Raw genomic sequence first — 17286 nt, 5'->3', positions numbered from 1 at the left:
GCAATATCTTTTTTTAAAAAAGAAACCAACATTGATAAGCTAATTTTCTTAAAAGTCATATATACCCAGGAGGTGCACATTGCATGATAAATTCTCCAACTTCTGTGCTGGTACAAGGAATAGTTCAATGGGGCATGGCAAGATTGTGCGTATGTTGCAAATCTGTACAAGCACAACATTTTGAATATTAGATATAAAGTGCAGACACCTGAACATTTAACCCTCTAAAGCTGCCCAAGGTTCTACTGCCCAAGATTCTAGACCTTATGGGTATAAAGGCACACTTGACAATGCAGAGCCGTGCTGACTGAAATCTCCAAAGCCATAAGATGCCTTAATAGGATCTCCACTGGTTCAGGCAAGGGCTTCCACGTCCTGCATAATATCGTGATGCCCCCTGCATATTGCAGAGCTTCACAAAAATTCTAAGCACCCACAAACTTGTTTAGTTTACACAGTGTACATACATTGCATAATTCATATCTCTTGGCACAGAATTTGGATCTGAAGCTTGGGGCGATAGGGAAGGGGAAAATGGGTCAAGGATCATGTATCAAGTGGGCTTCTGCCCAAGACCCCACAGATGCCAACAGGCTGGCGCTTCACTTAACCCTTTTGCTGACTCCCTTTCTCAGGTTATTCTCCTCTGACGAGATTAAAGAAATTAAAAATACCACATTCCACGACATCCTGGAAGCTGTCACCGATGCAGAGTCAAAAGACATCCAGACAGAAGTGTTTTTCTTGCATGATGGTGGGTTTTATGTTCTGTTGACCAGTTGGTAGAGCAACCCCACAGGATCTGTTCCATAACCCTTGTCCACTTCTCCAAATAGACCAGGACCAGAAACCATGGTTTGGTGTTGCTTGTTCAGTTAATTTGGAATTAAAACTAACTACAGTTTGTCATGGTTTGGAAACAAACCAGCAAACTGTGTTGAAACGGAAAGTGAATATTTCTATTCTGTTCCCTGCAGCTGTGTTAGAGAAGGGGAGATGGGAGCATATAAGCTCAAGGGTTTTTTATTTATTTTAAAAATTACATTAAGCTATGGTTGTTAGGGTTATGTCTGAATACAGCCAGAGTTTTTAACCAGACTGAATATGATTGAATATGATCCAGATTGAAAACGATCTGCTCCTATTCAAAAGGCTTGCAGCAATTGAAATATATCAAAATGTCATTTGAAAAAAGGAATAATGTTCCAGGAGGAGATTTTGGATGGAAACCATGGTAGGGTGGGTTTTTTTGTTTTGTTTTGTTTTTTGCACCTTGTGATATTTTCAGTGGGAGCATTTTTATGACATTCCTTCCCTCTTGCTGCAAGAGCGACTTTATTTATTTTGATGTCAGGTGCCACAATCTCTTCAGTCCATTGTTGCAGGATGGAGTAATTTCCAGAATTTGAACACATGATCCTCTCAGCTTACCCACACCTGTAAACCCAGATCACCTGAGATGCTTTCTGTTTGCTAGAGAGATAGAGAAGCAGTGAAAATGCCATTGCCAAAGCGAACTCCATCCCTTTTGGCCAGAGAACTTGGAGCAAGTTGGCACTTGGCCTGGATGGGAGTTGACATCAGATCAAAGCATTGGTGGAGTGGGGTGGGTCTGCGTACGAATTGCAACTACGGGGGAGGGAAATACTTGCTGCATTGATGCAATCTTCAGGAACTCTTGGGTGGCTGAGGGCACAAGTGATCAGTTTGGTCTAATGCCCCGGCCACTTTGTCTGTTTTCCCAGGTGCCCCATGTTCTCAGCCCCAGCAAGTGACTTCAGAACGGCTGCCTGTCTGTGTCAAGCTAACCGTACTGGATTACTTCGCAGGGAGTGTACCTGGATTTGTGATCACCATCATTGCTCTCTGTTGCTTCCCTCTGGGTTTGTTTCAGACCAGGTTTTGCTTACTTTACATCCCAAGGAGGGGTTGGATTGGGGCCATGTCCTTAGGGGTGCAGCATTGCTATCAAAAGTTTCTGCAAAGCATGACCATGTTTATATGATGAGTCTTCCGTGAGTCATTGGTACTGAGTCTAAGCTGATCTAATCAGTGGGCGACCCCAAACACTGCCGCCGGTTCTGCAGCTTCCAGATGATGCAGCTGTTAACCTGTACTATTTTGAGGAGAGACATGTGTTCTTGCTGAAACTGATGCCACACCTATTGCGTTGCTCCTTCCAAGCACAAGTCCCCACTTTAAAGCGCTCCCCCCTCTCTCTCTCTTGCTCTGGAGCGTTCCCCATGAAAACCCACTCTTTGAAGCTGAATTGGAGCAAACAGCCATTGGGGTTTTCATTCAGTTCATTAGGCATTAAAAGGCAAATTTAACAAATTCACAATTTACAAAACAATATTTGAACCGAGACAGTCATCCTCTGAAATTCACACTTCTCCAAATTTTGCTTTGTGGTTTTTCCAACCAAGTAACATGTGCAAACATGAACATGCTAGGATGAAAAATGCATATAACAAATGCATATATTGCTGAACATAACCTATAGAAGTTCCTTATATTGGGGAAAATTGCTTTGCAAAAATGTAGGGTATTAGGAAAAGCTGCCTCTCAAAATGTGTATATTTGGGGAATTTCACACTAAAATGCTGATCAATTTTCACAACAGCTTTTTTATTAAAAAATATAATTAAATTGCAAATGTGGAGAACCAATTTTAAGACTAGAAAACTGTGAGAAACTGAAATTGGCATATTCACCTATCTCTGGGACCAACCACCACTTTTTTAAAAACCCCATGGCTTGTTTATTTCATAAAATGTATGGTTTGATCAGGAATGGGGAATATGTGTCTCCAGATGTTACTGGACCGCAACTCTCATCCTCCCTGCTGTCTGCGGCTGATGAGAGTTGCAGCCCAAAATACCTGGCTGGCACCAAGTTGGAGAAGGTTGCTTCAGGAGTTGTCAGTGGGTCCCCTGCAGGGTGTCGGCTGTGGCAGGTGCCCAACAATGCCAACCCCCAGTGGCAAGCAACCCTGGCAGCGAGGGCTTAGCTTCGCATCAAGCCTGTCCCATTGGTGTCTCTGCAGTGAGTCTGTTTGTTGCCTGGATCGTTGCTGCCTTTCGGAGGAGAGAGTTCAAGAAGCTGCAGAAGAAGAAGCAAAGCCCTTCGGTACAAGCAGAAATATCTGCAGATTCTATCCATGGTGAGGCATTTCCCAGAGGATCTGGAACCAAATGCTCCTGCAGATGCAGGAGTAGTGGGGAAAGTCTCCTTGAATATCTTTTGTTCTTTGCTCAGCAAACAATATTATTACTTCCTCTCTACATCCGTGCTAGGGGTATATGGGGTGATACTTCTGGTGAAGGACATGCCATGCTCCTTCTGGGGTAGTTTGTCCACCTGCGGTCCCCCACCTTTGGTCCCCTGCACTTAGTTCTCACCTGTGGCTCCTGTCAGCATGTGACAGAGGCTGGGAATGACTTTGATTGGCTAGCTAAACCAGGTGAGGGTAGCTGATGGATCTCCACCAATGTGAGTTAGGAACTTTCTCTGCATACGAAGACAGGCTCTGGCGGATTGAGTGGATGAGACCAATAATTCAGGGGTCAGCAAACTTTTTCAGCAGGGGGTCAGTCCACTGTCCCTCAGACCTTGGAGGGGGGCTATATTTTTTTGGGGGGGGGGATGAACGAATTCCTATGCCCCACAAATAACCAAGAGATGCATTTTAAATAAAAGGACACATTCTACTCATGTAAAAACACGCTGATTATCTGTCCGCGGTCCGGATTTAGAAGGCGATTGGGCCATATCCAGCCCCCGGGCCTTAGTTTGTCTACCCATGCAATAATTGGTCCAACGGTCAAGAAGGCGGTTTCTGCACCTGCCTCAGAGGGAGGTGAGGGGCAGATGGAGCTTGCCAACCTGGGAAGGTGGCCCATCTAGAAGAAGGAAAGCTCTGGTGCTAAAATTATTATTAAAATTATTGTCCGTTTTTGGTTGTATCTGTTTTAATTTATCCCACTTGCCTCCTTGGGTCCTGCACCCAAGGCGAGATATCAATAAATCTTTTCATTTCTCCCAGCATTTGAATGGCAAGACCCCAAGACAGACAGCTCTCTAGTCTACCTTCAGCTGCAGGAAGACAAGGGGATCAGAGTTCTGGACAGCAAGTTGGCCGTGCTTCGGAGCATCTTTCTGAAAAGCCAGCAAAAGGTGGAGACCGTCCTTTCCAACAACAAGGGCAACAAAACCTTGCTGTTGAAGATCCCCAAAGAATATGACCTGGTATGCAACTTGTACGGTGTCTGTCTGCCTGTTTACTCATTCATGAACTATATTGAAAACATTAGACTTGTTCACATGCTGCTATCTGTACCCATCGACAAGTGTCGTACAGCTCAGATGTTGTGTACACAGACTGTATGCTCCTTGGACATTGTATGTGAATAACTTTAAGAGTGTGCACAGGCCCAGATTAAGAATTGCTAAAACCCTGAGCCAGGTGTGGGGAACCTTTTGGCTCTCCTGATAGTGCTGAATTGCCACTTCCATCAGGCCCAACAAGCATGCCAATGGCCCCAGGGATTATGGGAGTTGTAGTTCCACAGCATCTGGAGGTTCAAAGATTCCCAGCACCTGCTCTAAGCTGTGTCAAGTTTAAGAGGCCCTGTTCAATTGCATTACCAAAAATATGCATCATTCTAACAGAAATGGAATAGAAATGATAAAAATTTATATTTGCCTTTATATACTGATACATAGATGAGGATGCAACTAAAAAACTAAAACATTTGTCTTCCAGTAAGCATATCTGCATCTGAAATGCTTTCAAACAGAAATGCCTTCTGATTTCTTACTTAGCCTATATGAAAACTGTTGGCAAACAGAAAGACAATTATGCTAAACTTTAAATATAATTTAAAGATGTATTTACAGGTCCCTTGAAATATTTAAGCTTCAGCTTCAATCCAGCACTGAGTGTGCAGCTCGGATATTTGTGTACAGACACTGAACACTCATTAAATGTACAGTGGTGCCTCGCAAGACGAAATTAATCCGTTCCGTGAGGCTCTTCGTATAGCGGTTTCTTCGTCTTGCGAAGCAAGCCCATTGACATCTTAGCGGATTAGCGCTATTAGCGGTTTAGTGGCTTTTAGCGGATCAGCTGATAAGCGGCTTAGGGCTTAGGAAAAGGGGGGGAAAGGGGAAAAAACCCGCAGGAACTCGCAAGACATTTCGTCTTGCGAAGCAAGCCCATAGGGAAATTCGTTTTGCAAAGCGCCTCCAAAATGGAAAACCCTTTCGTCTAGCGGGTTTTCCGTCTTGCGAGGCGTTCGTCTTGTGGGGCACCACTGTAATGTCTGTTGAAATCCTGACTTCCTATCAGCCAAAATCCCTTATTAAGCCTCAGTTTAAAAGAAATCAATTAACAGCAGCTGAAGCAACATTGTCCAGCCAATGTCTTTAGTTGCTATGTAGAAAGATCAAAAAGGGAGATATTCCTGAGAAGGAATTTCCACAATCAGAACTTCTCCATCTCATTTATTCATAGGTGTTGCAATTTGATGGAGAGGCAGAGCGAAAGGAGTTTCTTAATCGTCTGAAGGTCTACCTTGAAAGAAATGGACTGTCTCTCCACATATCCGACATGAAGGAACATCAGCTGCTGAAGAAGGCCGTTACCAAGGAGCAGAGAAAGGACATCCTAGATATTTTCTTCAGGCATATATTTGCCCAGGTACTCTCATAACACTAGAACTCAGGACAGACAAAAGAACACTGACTTCTGCTGGCGTACCAGGTTAATTGAATCTGGTGCTGTGGGTTGTATTCAGCTAAATCCTATCCAGAGTAAACCCATTAAAAGTAATGAACCTAAGTTAGCCACAGCCATTAACTGCAATAGGTCTACTCAGAGCAGGACTAGCATTGAACACCACCCACAGTGTTCACAAACCTGGCAGCAAGGCCTTCTGAACACAATGGGACTTGTTTCAAAGAAAGCCATGCATTGAATAACCACATCCAAACTTTGTTTTTTGGCTCTTCTTCCCTACTAAGATATAAATAGCTGCAAATGTAAACATCTGTCTCTGAGGGCAAACAAGATAAGCTGACAGCACATACATAGTGATGATGTTATTGTGTACAATCAAGGTAATTTGCCATGTGTACGTGAAAAAGAGCCTCAATGTTGCACTGTGTTACTCAGGCAAATGTTTCCAACTCTTTCCTTAAATAGCCCTTCTCAGGGATAGATCGTGCATGTGCCTACTTATTTGACAAAAACATTTCAGTATAGGACAGCCACTTTCAGAGTCCCACAGGGGATGTGTTCCCATCATGACTTCCTCCTCGAAAAATGCTCATCCCACCAAGAGGAGTGCATGTCAGTGACGCTGTTGGTGGTATCCAGTGCTAGTCCTACTCAGAGTAGATTCACTGAAATTAATGAAGAACTCGTGTTCACTCACTTCAATGGGTGCATTCTGTGTAGGGCTAGCACTGGGTACAATCCTATGCAAATTTGGCGTAATTCTTTTTTTTTTAAGCCCCCCTCAAAAATGCAGAGCCTGATGAGCATGGCAAGAAGGAGCATGGTAGATTCTTTCATTTCATTACATTCATTTTTTTTAATCCCAAAATTCCTCCAAGGAGTTCAGAATTAAGTACATCCTCCATTTTTATCCTCACAGATATACCCTGGGTGCTCAGTGAGAGTTGGAGATAGTGGCACGCCTAAGATCTCCCCAGTGAGATTCGAACCTGCTGTCCTTTGTCTATTCCCAGCATTCTAACCCCACCAGCATTTCTTTTTTATATAGATAATTTTTATTAAATTTCCTGTTTTACAATGTAAAATATTCATTTTACATCCTCAGTGACTTCCTGTCTTCTCTTTCCATGGTTCATTTTACACATCTTATATCCCTGCATATTTTACAAAAACTATACCATTCAGTATTCCATTATTGTATCCATCAAAACTTATTTACACTGTTGAATTTATCTTAATGCTGCCAGTGTTTTCAGCTGTACACAGTTATTTCCCATCTATTCAATAAACATTTCCCACTCTTCTTTAAAAGTAGGTTCTTCTTGTTCTCTTATTCTATATGTTAAGTCTGCAAGTTGTGTATATTCTGTCAACTTAAGTTGCCATTCTTCTTTGGTTGGGACCTCGCTTGTTTTCCATTTCGGGGCTAACAAAACATGGGCCGCAGTAGTAGCATAGATAAACAACCTTTTTTGACACCTGGGTATTTGAGTTTGAATTACCTCCAACAGGAAGGCCTCTGGGTTTTTTGGAAAGTACTTTTAAACATTTTTTTCAATTCATTATGGATCATTTCCCAATACTCTTCTATCCTTTTACAAGACAACCACCTATGAAAGAACGTTCCCTTGCACTTCTTGCCGGAAACCTTTGCCCAAGCGTGGCATGAATAAGTCATTGCTCATTCTTCCTTACAGCGCTTGTCCCCCAACGTGGAACTGTGTCCTTTTAACTGTTGGGGATTTCCTGCATTCTTTTTTGTTAAACATCAAATAGAGGCACTTACCGTACATAATGCTTAGATGAGCCGATCAATGTTCTGAACTATGGAGATAGAAATCAAACCTTGGTTGATAAGTTATTTTAAACTAATATTTGCAGAGCAGAGAGAAAGGCGTCCTGGGTTTGTTGCAGTTCTGTTATTCCTGGGAAGCCTGAGGAGTTTTATTCCAAGAACCTCACCATGTGTCTTGTCCTTTCCAGGTTCTAGACATTGACAGATTAGACGCTGGGGAGCTCAGCTTGGAAACTTCCCAGAAAGCCAAGGAAGCGTTGAAGTGTGAGCTGAGCAGGGAGGAGTTTGCAGATGCGCTGGGGCTCAAGCCCCAGTCTGTGTTTGTGGACTCCATGTTCTCACTCGCTGACAAAGACGGCAATGGATATCTCTCCTTCCGGGAGTTCCTAGACATCTTCGTGGTCTTTATGAAAGGTGAAATTGGATATCAGTGAAAAAGTATGGGAGGGAATAGAGCCTAATCAGGGCATTCAGAATTCTACACGGGAAAACATTCCAGGTGTTTATCATGTGTACATCAAGGAACATCTCTAGTAGGAGAGACCAGCAGCCAGATGGTCAATGGGGAATCATGTTGGCTCAGCAAGAAGTGAGTCCAGCTCAGCCAACATGAGAAGCTACTGATCAGCATAAATATCGGAAGGCCATTCCTAATAAAAGTGGGAGAGAAATTTGATTCAGTTCACATTGAACAACCAATTCCAAACAGTATGCCAACCAAAACATAGCCGTTTCTTCAAAATTCACACCTACCCAAAATTTGCAATTTGGTCCTCCAACCAAATAATATGAGGGTAAAGTGTAAAGGGTAAAAGTGTTCCTAGAAATGCATATTTTAGTGAAAATAACATACAAAAATGCATTGTATCAGAGGAAATTGCATTTCAAAATTGTATTCTGCACTAAAGTGCAGATAGATTTTTATGAGGATTTTAAATAAAAATGCCAGCTGATGTTGGGATGTGAAGAACTGAATCTAAAGAGTGAAAACAAGGAAAACAGAGAGATCTGCGTCATCCTCATGTGTCAGGCTACAACAATAGTCTTTCCCACATCCTCTCACCCACCAGTTCCTGGAACACAAATCCCCTCCCTTCAGTTATCAGTGCCTCTGAAGTTATTGTGGGGCTGGAGAATTGGGCTCTCATAAAAATTCCTTATCAAATGGGCTTTATGATAAGCATTTTTATGGTAAGTATTTTTGATGTTACTCATCTTACTCTTCCTCCACCAGGATCTCCCCAAGAGAAGTCAAAACTGATGTTCACTATGTATGATATAGATGGAAATGGCTTTCTTTCAAAGGAAGAATTCTTCAGGATGTTGAGGTATTGTCTAGTGCTGGGGAAAGGAGTCTTTTTCAGCTGGAGGGCCACATTTTATTCTCCCAAGGGCCACATATCAGTGGTGGGCTGGGCAAACAGGTCAAGAAATGTAAACAGTAACTTTGTACAACAGGCCAGTTTCTCTCTACCCTCCATCCAGCCAAGCAAAGTGTGTTATCCAAAAGCAAGGACACATTCCTTCTAGGCAAAAGCCCTACAGGGTGAGGAACAAGGCCAGTGACCGAGAGTGGATTCTCCAGCCCGTTTTGAAATTCACACGAGGCGACAGTTTCTCCCTAGTGGATTCTGATATTCTTTTTTTTAAAAAAAAAGTAATCAATGCTCTGTACACATATGACATCTGATATTATAAACTCTTGCAATTGAGAACAAAATGCATAATGTACGGAAAAATGAAGCTGGTAGAGGTTAAGTTGTTAGTGACCAGAAATGCTTAGGGTGGACATCTGACTGCAAGGGTCTTAGTGAAGACTCAAATGTTCTGGACCCCTTTTCTGAACCTAATTTGACTCAGTCCATTTCCCATGTGCCCATGCCACTTTGCCCCTTTGCCCACAGCCCTTTGATTCATGGCAGCTTTTGCAGCAGGCTCCTTGTTTGCTGACCACGTTGTGTCTTCTGTTGCCTCTTAGGTCTTTCATTGAGATCTACAACAACTGCCTCTCACGAGATCAGACTGAGAAGGTCATAGAGTCCTTGTTCAAGGAGTCAGGGTTCGAAGACAAAGAGGAGCTCACCTGGGAAGATTTTAACTACATGCTGCGGGACCACGACCAGGAGTTCCGCTTCACTCACCTCTGCGTTAAAGGTAATGGAAAAGGGAGAGCCCAGGACTGAGCTTTGGGGGGGGGCATGGAAAGGCAAAATTAAGCAACTGAATTATTAGGTAAATTGGAATTTCCAACCCTCACAATACTGGGGGAGCGTGGTTGGACTTGCAATGGAGAATTGCCCTTCCTTCTACTCCACCGGTGGGGAATCTTTTTGGCTCCACCTCTCTTCCTGAAGCCAACTTTGACAAGTGGGCAGGACAAACCACCTTCCGATCCCATGGCATCAATCATAACGCCCTTGTGTGGGATTGCCAAGCACCCAACAGCCAGTTAGGTGGCTGTCTGCAGGGCCATAGCCAGGGAGTGGTGAGGTGGGCCCCCTCCAGGGGCATAGGTGAGGGCCTCCCCACAAAATTGTCTTTAAAATATGTCCATAAATATGTCTATAAATAAAAATATTGATTATTGCCTTAGAAGAAAAGGTTTTAAATAGAGGGTGAATTGAATGGGGGGAGGGGTTTGGAGGAGAGGCGGAAAGAAGAGCTAATATGTCAGAGCCTGAGGGGGCACACTCTCGACAGTTCTGCCAGGGGCGTAAGATCACCCAGCTATGGCTCTGGCTGTCTGACACTTGGGTTAAGCATCTCTTTCCACCACCAATTTCCTGCTACGAGAAATGCCTCTGTGTATGTGTTCATCCATCTATATTTACAATGCCACTGTCAGAAACAGACTATATGGACCTCTGGTCTGAGACACAACCCTAAGAAGTTAGTGAGCTCTTTCTCTTCCCTTTATTCTGCAAAATCCTTCGTATGAACAGACATGACTTTCCTTATTCTGTCTCTCAAAGGAATTCCTGACAGATTCAGACAAAATGTGAGCAATCGAGCCTCCGTCATCGACAAGGATAGAAGCAACAAGTAAGCTCTCTGCTCAGCCACTGATCCTCTGTGAGCCGGGCTCCTCTCAAGCACCGTCCGGCACTCGCTCCGCAGATACACAGCATACATTTAAAGCACATTTCCTCCTCTAAAGTATCCCAGAGACAATTACCACCACCCTCAACAAACTACAGTTACAAGGATTCTATTTTGGGGGTGTGTGTGTGTCAGGGATGTGCCTTAAATGTGTTTTAAAAGTATGGTGTGTATTCCGTTTCTCTGCTAAGCTTTTTGCTGTGGTTATAGTTCCGTTAATCAGTCCATTCCTTACAGTTAAGTGAAAGAGTAAATTCACCTACTGGTTTTGAAAGAAATTCCCAAACATTGCTGCTTGACAGTGAAACTTAGCATTGTTTATAGGGTATTCTCGTTCATGAAACATGGTCTTTTAACCATTTCCTCACTCTCCATTTTCCAGCTGAAATCCTTGCCCTGACAAAACAAAAAACAAAAATACCCTGCCACTTCCACTGGTTTTTAAATGGTTGCTATGTAAGGTGTTTAAATTGGTTTGGAGGAGGAACGAAAGGTTGTGAGATGGACTTGTTTCTGCATATTTAAGGTAGTGCAGAGAGATAGGAGGAAGAGCCACGTTAAGGTTCTTTAAACGGCACTGAGTGAATTTCCACTGCATGTTTACTGGAGAGAGTGCTGAGGCCATTATGCCCTCTGGGCTACCACTGTGCCAAAGATATGTCTAACTGCAACCGGCTCATTCCTCTGAACAGTGTGCCCCACCCCCAGTATTATTGCATGGGCTATCCAGCAGTTAACCGGAGATCTTTGTTTCCAAAGAGTAAACGATGCTAGGCCTAAGGGCACTTCCAGACACAATGCCAATGAAAGTGCCGGGTGCTGTAAAAGGGTGTCACCCAGCATGTGATGTTATTGTCACTCCTTTAAAAAGGGTGTCATCCGGCACGTGGTGTTATTGTGGTGCTAGCAGACCCAGCCCAGACTACCAGTCACGTAGAAAAACAACCTGATCCATAGTGAAAGACCTTTTCTTAGTTCCTTCCCTTCGGAGTATCAGAATTTGTTTCAAAAAGTCAATTTGACAGCAGTAAAATCATTTTTATTTTATCATGACAAAATAATGGTACAGACAAGGTAAAGTTCATTGCCTGCCCCCCCCCCCTGGGCTTGCCAGCCCTTTTTATACATTTGCAGAATAATACCACCTGATTTCTGGGAAATCGTAATTTTAGCAACTTCCTATGTCCTTATTTGGGCTTGACCTTATATGGGCTTGCTTGCCCCCCTTCTCCCCTGCAATGGCCTCACACCAGCCTCTCCATGCCACGGCAATATGCGTTCCTGAGTCTGCTTATCTCTTTACAACCTTGAATAAGAAATCTTTCAGTCTGTTCCATCAATGCCAGCCTTGTTCTCCTGATGGACCTCGACACGTGTTCACATGTAAAAAAATGTGATTTGCACTAATAGCAATAAGATGGGGCTTTGTTTCTTGTGCCCCCTGTCTGGGGTACAATAATTCATTCAGCTTTGCTCTTATCTTTTTACCCGCCTAAGCCAGTCATTCTGAGAGAGGAGAAAATGGCTCAAACAGTTTTTGGGATCATATAGAGAACAATATTCTAATGGCCCCTTCATTAGGCCATGCATGCAAAATGACTTGGCTCTACTCGCTAGCATCTCCTTGCTGAAACCCTGGAGAGCTGCTGGCGGTCAGTGTCGAACCAACGTGGTCTGGCTTGGTATAAGGCAGCCGTCCTATGTCTCTATTTATTTTATTATATTTACACATAAAATTGCATGCTTAGGAATCAAGGAAAAAAATATTCTCAAGAGTGGAAAAAATGGCATAAAACCCGCTCACATGACAGGGTAAATAAAATCATTTTAAGACTGCATATAGAACAAAACACAGATGACCCTCGTCTAATAATTGATTCCCCAGTGTAGGTGCTGCCATGTTAAACACAACCTTATGGCTGCAAAACAGATGTCATAAGAAACATCCCTAGAAACACCCTAAGAGGAATGCCTGTTCTGTTTTCCATGCAACTAGATTTTCAGCATTTTCCGATTATCAAACCCACTTTCTCTAGAAGAGCTACAGCTGTTATTCAGAAAACAAAATGCTAAAGAAGATGAGTTGTTTCTTCTGCCAGAAATGTGGCAGAACAAATAAGTTGGGCATGGGAAATATTTAGGGAGGCTGGTGTTATTCACTTGCAGAGGGCAAACTTTTTCCTTCTAAGCAACCATAAAATCAAAGGACCTGGGTCGGCTTTCTTGGTTCCAAGTCGTGTAATAGATAAGACTGTTCTCTGAAAGGCTATTATCTGCTTCCTTAAGCATCATCCTAAATCGGGAACAGCCCCTGATTCTGGAAGGAGATGCAACTACTGGGGGAATGCCAGGGCAAAACCTGAGGAGGAGGCCAGGAAAAAAGTAAGTGTCTGATTGTACTTCTTAATAGCCTTCCAACGTGACATCTATTTAGATTAGAATTTATCATGGTGATCCCAAAACAGGCTGCTGTAACTGCATTATGGAACTCCCTTCCCCCTGCCATATGTGAAGCAGAAACCATCAGTTAAATCAGATCTCATGTAGAGTCATATTTTTGACCAGGGCCCTATTTTTGTTTCTCTCCACTTTCTGAATTCCTGCTCTCCATATGCCTCTGAAGTGCTGTTTTATTCTGGATTTTTGTTTTAATAACATTGAGTTGTAGCCAAGTTGTACTCTGAGTAGGCCCAAGGGCACAAATTGACCTAAATTGGTCATATCCATCAATTTCAATGGGTCTAATCTGACTAGGAGCAGTATTGCATATAGCCCATTCATTTCAATAGATCTATTCCTTAGAAATTAAAAAGTAAAGGTAAAGGTAAAGGACCCCTGACAGTTAAGTCCAGTCGCGAATGACTCTGGGGTTGCGGCGCTCATCTCGCTCTATAGGCCGAGGGAGCCGACGTTTGTCCGCAGTTTTTCCGGGTCATGTGGCTAGCATGACTAAGCCGCTTCTGGAGAAGCCAGAGCAGCGCATGGAAACGCCGTTTACCTTCCCACTGGAGTGGTACCTATTTATCTACTTGCACTTTGACATGCTTTCAAACTGCTAGGTTGGCAGGAGCAGGGACCGAGCAACGGGAGCTCACCCCGTCGCGGGTATTCGAACCGTCAACCTTCTGATCGGCAAGCCCTAGGCTCAGTGGTTTAGACCACAGCGCCACCCGCATCCTTAGAACTTAGTTGGGTTTATTTACTTATTTTATCAACATTTCTATACCACCTGCGTGTTTAAAAAAAAAAAATCAAAGCAGTTTATAAAAAGAATATAATTATCAGTGAAAACAGTTGAAAACAACAATTTAAAACATTTTTTTTTAAAGTCCATGATTACCGTAAGCTAAAAACCAGATTAAAGCGCATGTCATCATTCTCCATATCTGGATAGGCTTCCCTGAATAAAAATGTTTTTTACAGGCACTGAAAAGAATACGCTGAAGGTGCATGCCTGATCAAATGGGAATCTCTTGGGTCAAATGGGCACCTATTGGGTCAGGTGATCTTACAGCTTCAGCCCATTGTTTATTTTTGTTGTTGCTGTACACCACTTACCGGTACATATATTTTTAATCATTAAGCAATTTATAAAAGCTTGTAGTTAATTAATTTAAAACAGTGCTACCCTGAGAGCCAGTATAAAGTAATGGTTAGTGTTAGGGAGGAAGAGCCAGATTTAAATCTCCACCAAGCATGTTTTATAACCTTGAGTGATGGCACTTCCAGACTGTTGCTGCTTTTGAATGGAATCAATTGCATACCAGCAAATTCAAGTCAGGCAGTGAGAAAATCAGGTGGAAAATGCACCGGAAGAGGTGGAATAACACTTGTTTCGTGCAGCATCCCATCCCCCCCCCCCCCCCCCGCAATCAAATTGGAACGAAGGCTCAACAAATAGCCAGCATTGCCTAACCTTTCCCTCAACCCTTTTGCAGACAGTTTGGGGTGAATGCTTCACAAACAGCTGGTTGCTGTCCTTTCCTCATAACAAGTCGGGGTGAAATGGCATTGTTAAAGAGAGAGAACCATGTTTACTGCTCTCAGCTCCTTGGGGGGAATTGTTAAATTAGAAGGCAATGCAGAAGCACCATTCTTAAAGGGGGGTGGGCATCCTTCCATGCCAAGTCTCTGCTTTGTCTGAGGTTTGGCAAGGGATGCTCCTAGAAGTGCCAAACATCAAATAATGGCTGTTGCCATCGGCACGTATCCATTTTGCATGCTATCCCAGATGCCCCAAAGTTAAGATTAGGACTGCAGCCCTGTACACATTTACCTGGAAGTGAACCCCATTGTACTCCATTGGGCTTACTTCTGAGTAGACGTAGGCTTCTTCTATGGGACCTTATGACACACTTTTATGTTTTTATACGTGGGAGAGGAAACTTATAAGTGCACATACATGCAGATGGCATCATTTCTTCTGAAGTTGCTACTTCATTCTGCTATAGTACATAAGGGAAATAAAACAGTCCCTGGGGCAGGAGTGGGGGGTGGCAGATGTAAACATTCAGATAGCATCACAGCACAGCTGATTTGCATTTTATGACTGTTCTCTGAAATGCCCAGCCTTTGTGTGCCTATAGCGTCATAATATTTCCATATTCCTGGAAACGTCGTCCACCTTATCACCTCTGCCTGTGATGCAGCGCTTTGATGAGAATTGTTGTCCATTTCTGACGGACTCTCCCTTAGGCAAACACACAATGCTCATTTTATACACTGTTGAGTTTTGTTGATATCAATGACTTGTTTGCCTTGTGGTCAGCTTTTAGGCCACAGAGCAAAATCAATCCCTGGAAGGTATCCAAATATATCATTGTCTCGTCTGTGACAAAGCCTTGGCACTAACCTCAGAGGAAAGTAGTTAATGGACTTTATATTGTTGTGGTCTGAGGGCCAATGTACGTGTTGCATCAATGCTCAGGTTGCCTTTGTGTACTTAATTAAAGGACTGCAACTCCCCACATGAGCCAACCTGTACCTGGCGTTTGCCATCTGAGGTGGCAGCATGAGAATGGGCCTTTTTGGTGCTGCTTTGACATTTTGCTGTGTTCCCAACACAGCAACAAAGTCATGTGACTCACCCTACCGTGACCAAAATTAGTTTATATATTTCGGCTGTGCTCAAGAACTATTTCTGCAATGTAATTGAGTTGGCAAATAAACATTTAATAATGGGGCATAATCAGTTTCTGGATTTGCTCCTTCTTGCAAACATCTTACACTGGGATTTCTGTACAGTACATTATTCTGGCACTACAGTCAAATGCACTGGCAAATAATTAGCGTAGATTTTATTGCTGAGGAATGCTGTGTGCGTTACTGGCTGTTTTGGGATTCCTAGTTGGGTTAGGTTGTCCTGATATCTTAAATCAGTGCCTTCTAAACAACACATTAGTAAATATTTTTTCAGTTCCTCAGAAGGAGGTTTACATTTTCTTATGAGACATTCTGAAGGTGTATTAAAGTTAGGCAATTCATTTTTACTGAGGTCAGTGGTCCATGTATGTAGATAATGTCTGCTATAGATAAAACCTTCATCTGCTCTGTAGATCTTCTTTCAGCTTTTGGTTATATACATAAACTTCATAATCTTTGACAAGCTCCAAGATACTTTAAGAACAAACTTATTGCCCATGAATATATCAGCTTGCCTGGTTCTTTCTCTGAGGACCGACTTTGTGTCCTCCTGCCATCTCAGGTGTGATGGTGAGCCAAATGAGATGGGTTTTCTGGTGTTGGTGGTCAAAGGTGATGGGTGTTGCGCCCCAACATCTGGAGGGCACTGGCCCCAGGATGGGTGGGGCTCTCCTAGTCAATTCATATATTGGCAACCTTGCAAACCCTCATATGGACCTTCACTCCCTTGTTGCAGGCTGTCCTTTCCCCAGCCATATCTCTACACGGAGGCACGGAGGGAGAGGTACCAGAGGAGCAAAGTTCACCAGAAAGTCCAGCAATTCAAGCGCTTCATTGAGAATTACCGTCGCCACATCATCTGCGTGGTGATATTCTCAGCCATCACGGTTGGGGTCTTTGTGGAGAGGGCATACTGTGAGTTACCAGCCTATTTAGCTCCACCAAGCCAACTGCTGCGCCCAGGACCTAGCGTGGCCAGCCAGGGCCGGCATTCCACATCCTCATTCATTGAGGAAGGAGAAATGTCTGTCTCCAGAGGAGGCAGGGAGTGGCAGCCCCAGCTAAGAATGCCACCACGTACGTATCTGCTTGCAGCACAAACTAACGCCAGACTCAAAAAAAAAAAAAAAGCGAGACCCAAGACTGCTGCAAGTAGAGCTCGTTAATTGCTAACGAGGGAAGTTTGTTGCTAAACTTCCCGGTCCTGCTTTTTAGTGGCTGCTTTAGAGACCCAGACCTATAGGGTTACAACTTTAGTTGCAGTGCTGTTGCTGTAAAATGAAGCTGAATAGCTCCACTATAACCCAGACCCCACCCCACTGAGCATGCAGTAAGAAGCAGGAGGGAAGTTCTTTCAGGGTGTGAGCATATATAGTAACAAAACATGTTATTTAGAATGGCTTTGCATTGCCTTGCTTTCCCCCAGGAAGTAGTAAAGGGCTTGTAAGGCATGCCAGCATGTTTATAACCCAAGCCTGCTGAGAGGGGAGAATGGGAGCGTGTAAGGTCC

At 43.4% G+C, this 17286-nt stretch overlaps 1 protein-coding gene across 3 annotated transcripts in view; it reads left to right on the top strand.

Moving 5' to 3' along the window:
- The window catches only part of DUOX2 (dual oxidase 2), a 54223-nt gene that overhangs the window by 22841 nt on the left and 14096 nt on the right, over positions 1–17286 (top strand). For all 3 annotated transcript variants that reach the window (XM_081838678.1, XM_081838679.1, XM_081838680.1), the window contains 11 exons: positions 636–754; positions 1746–1883; positions 3047–3163; positions 4046–4248; positions 5516–5701; positions 7724–7949; positions 8770–8863; positions 9514–9689; positions 10508–10577; positions 12921–13016; positions 16513–16691. In XM_081838678.1, coding sequence (XP_081694804.1) covers positions 636–754; positions 1746–1883; positions 3047–3163; positions 4046–4248; positions 5516–5701; positions 7724–7949; positions 8770–8863; positions 9514–9689; positions 10508–10577; positions 12921–13016; positions 16513–16691 — 1604 coding nt within the window. The remainder of the gene's footprint in view (positions 1–635; positions 755–1745; positions 1884–3046; positions 3164–4045; positions 4249–5515; positions 5702–7723; positions 7950–8769; positions 8864–9513; positions 9690–10507; positions 10578–12920; positions 13017–16512; positions 16692–17286) is intronic.

This window comes from Podarcis erhardii, assembly GCF_964252035.2.
Source record: "Podarcis erhardii genome assembly, chromosome: 14".
Taxonomy (NCBI): domain Eukaryota; kingdom Metazoa; phylum Chordata; class Lepidosauria; order Squamata; family Lacertidae; genus Podarcis; species Podarcis erhardii.
This window is presented reverse-complemented; position numbering and strand designations above follow the sequence as displayed.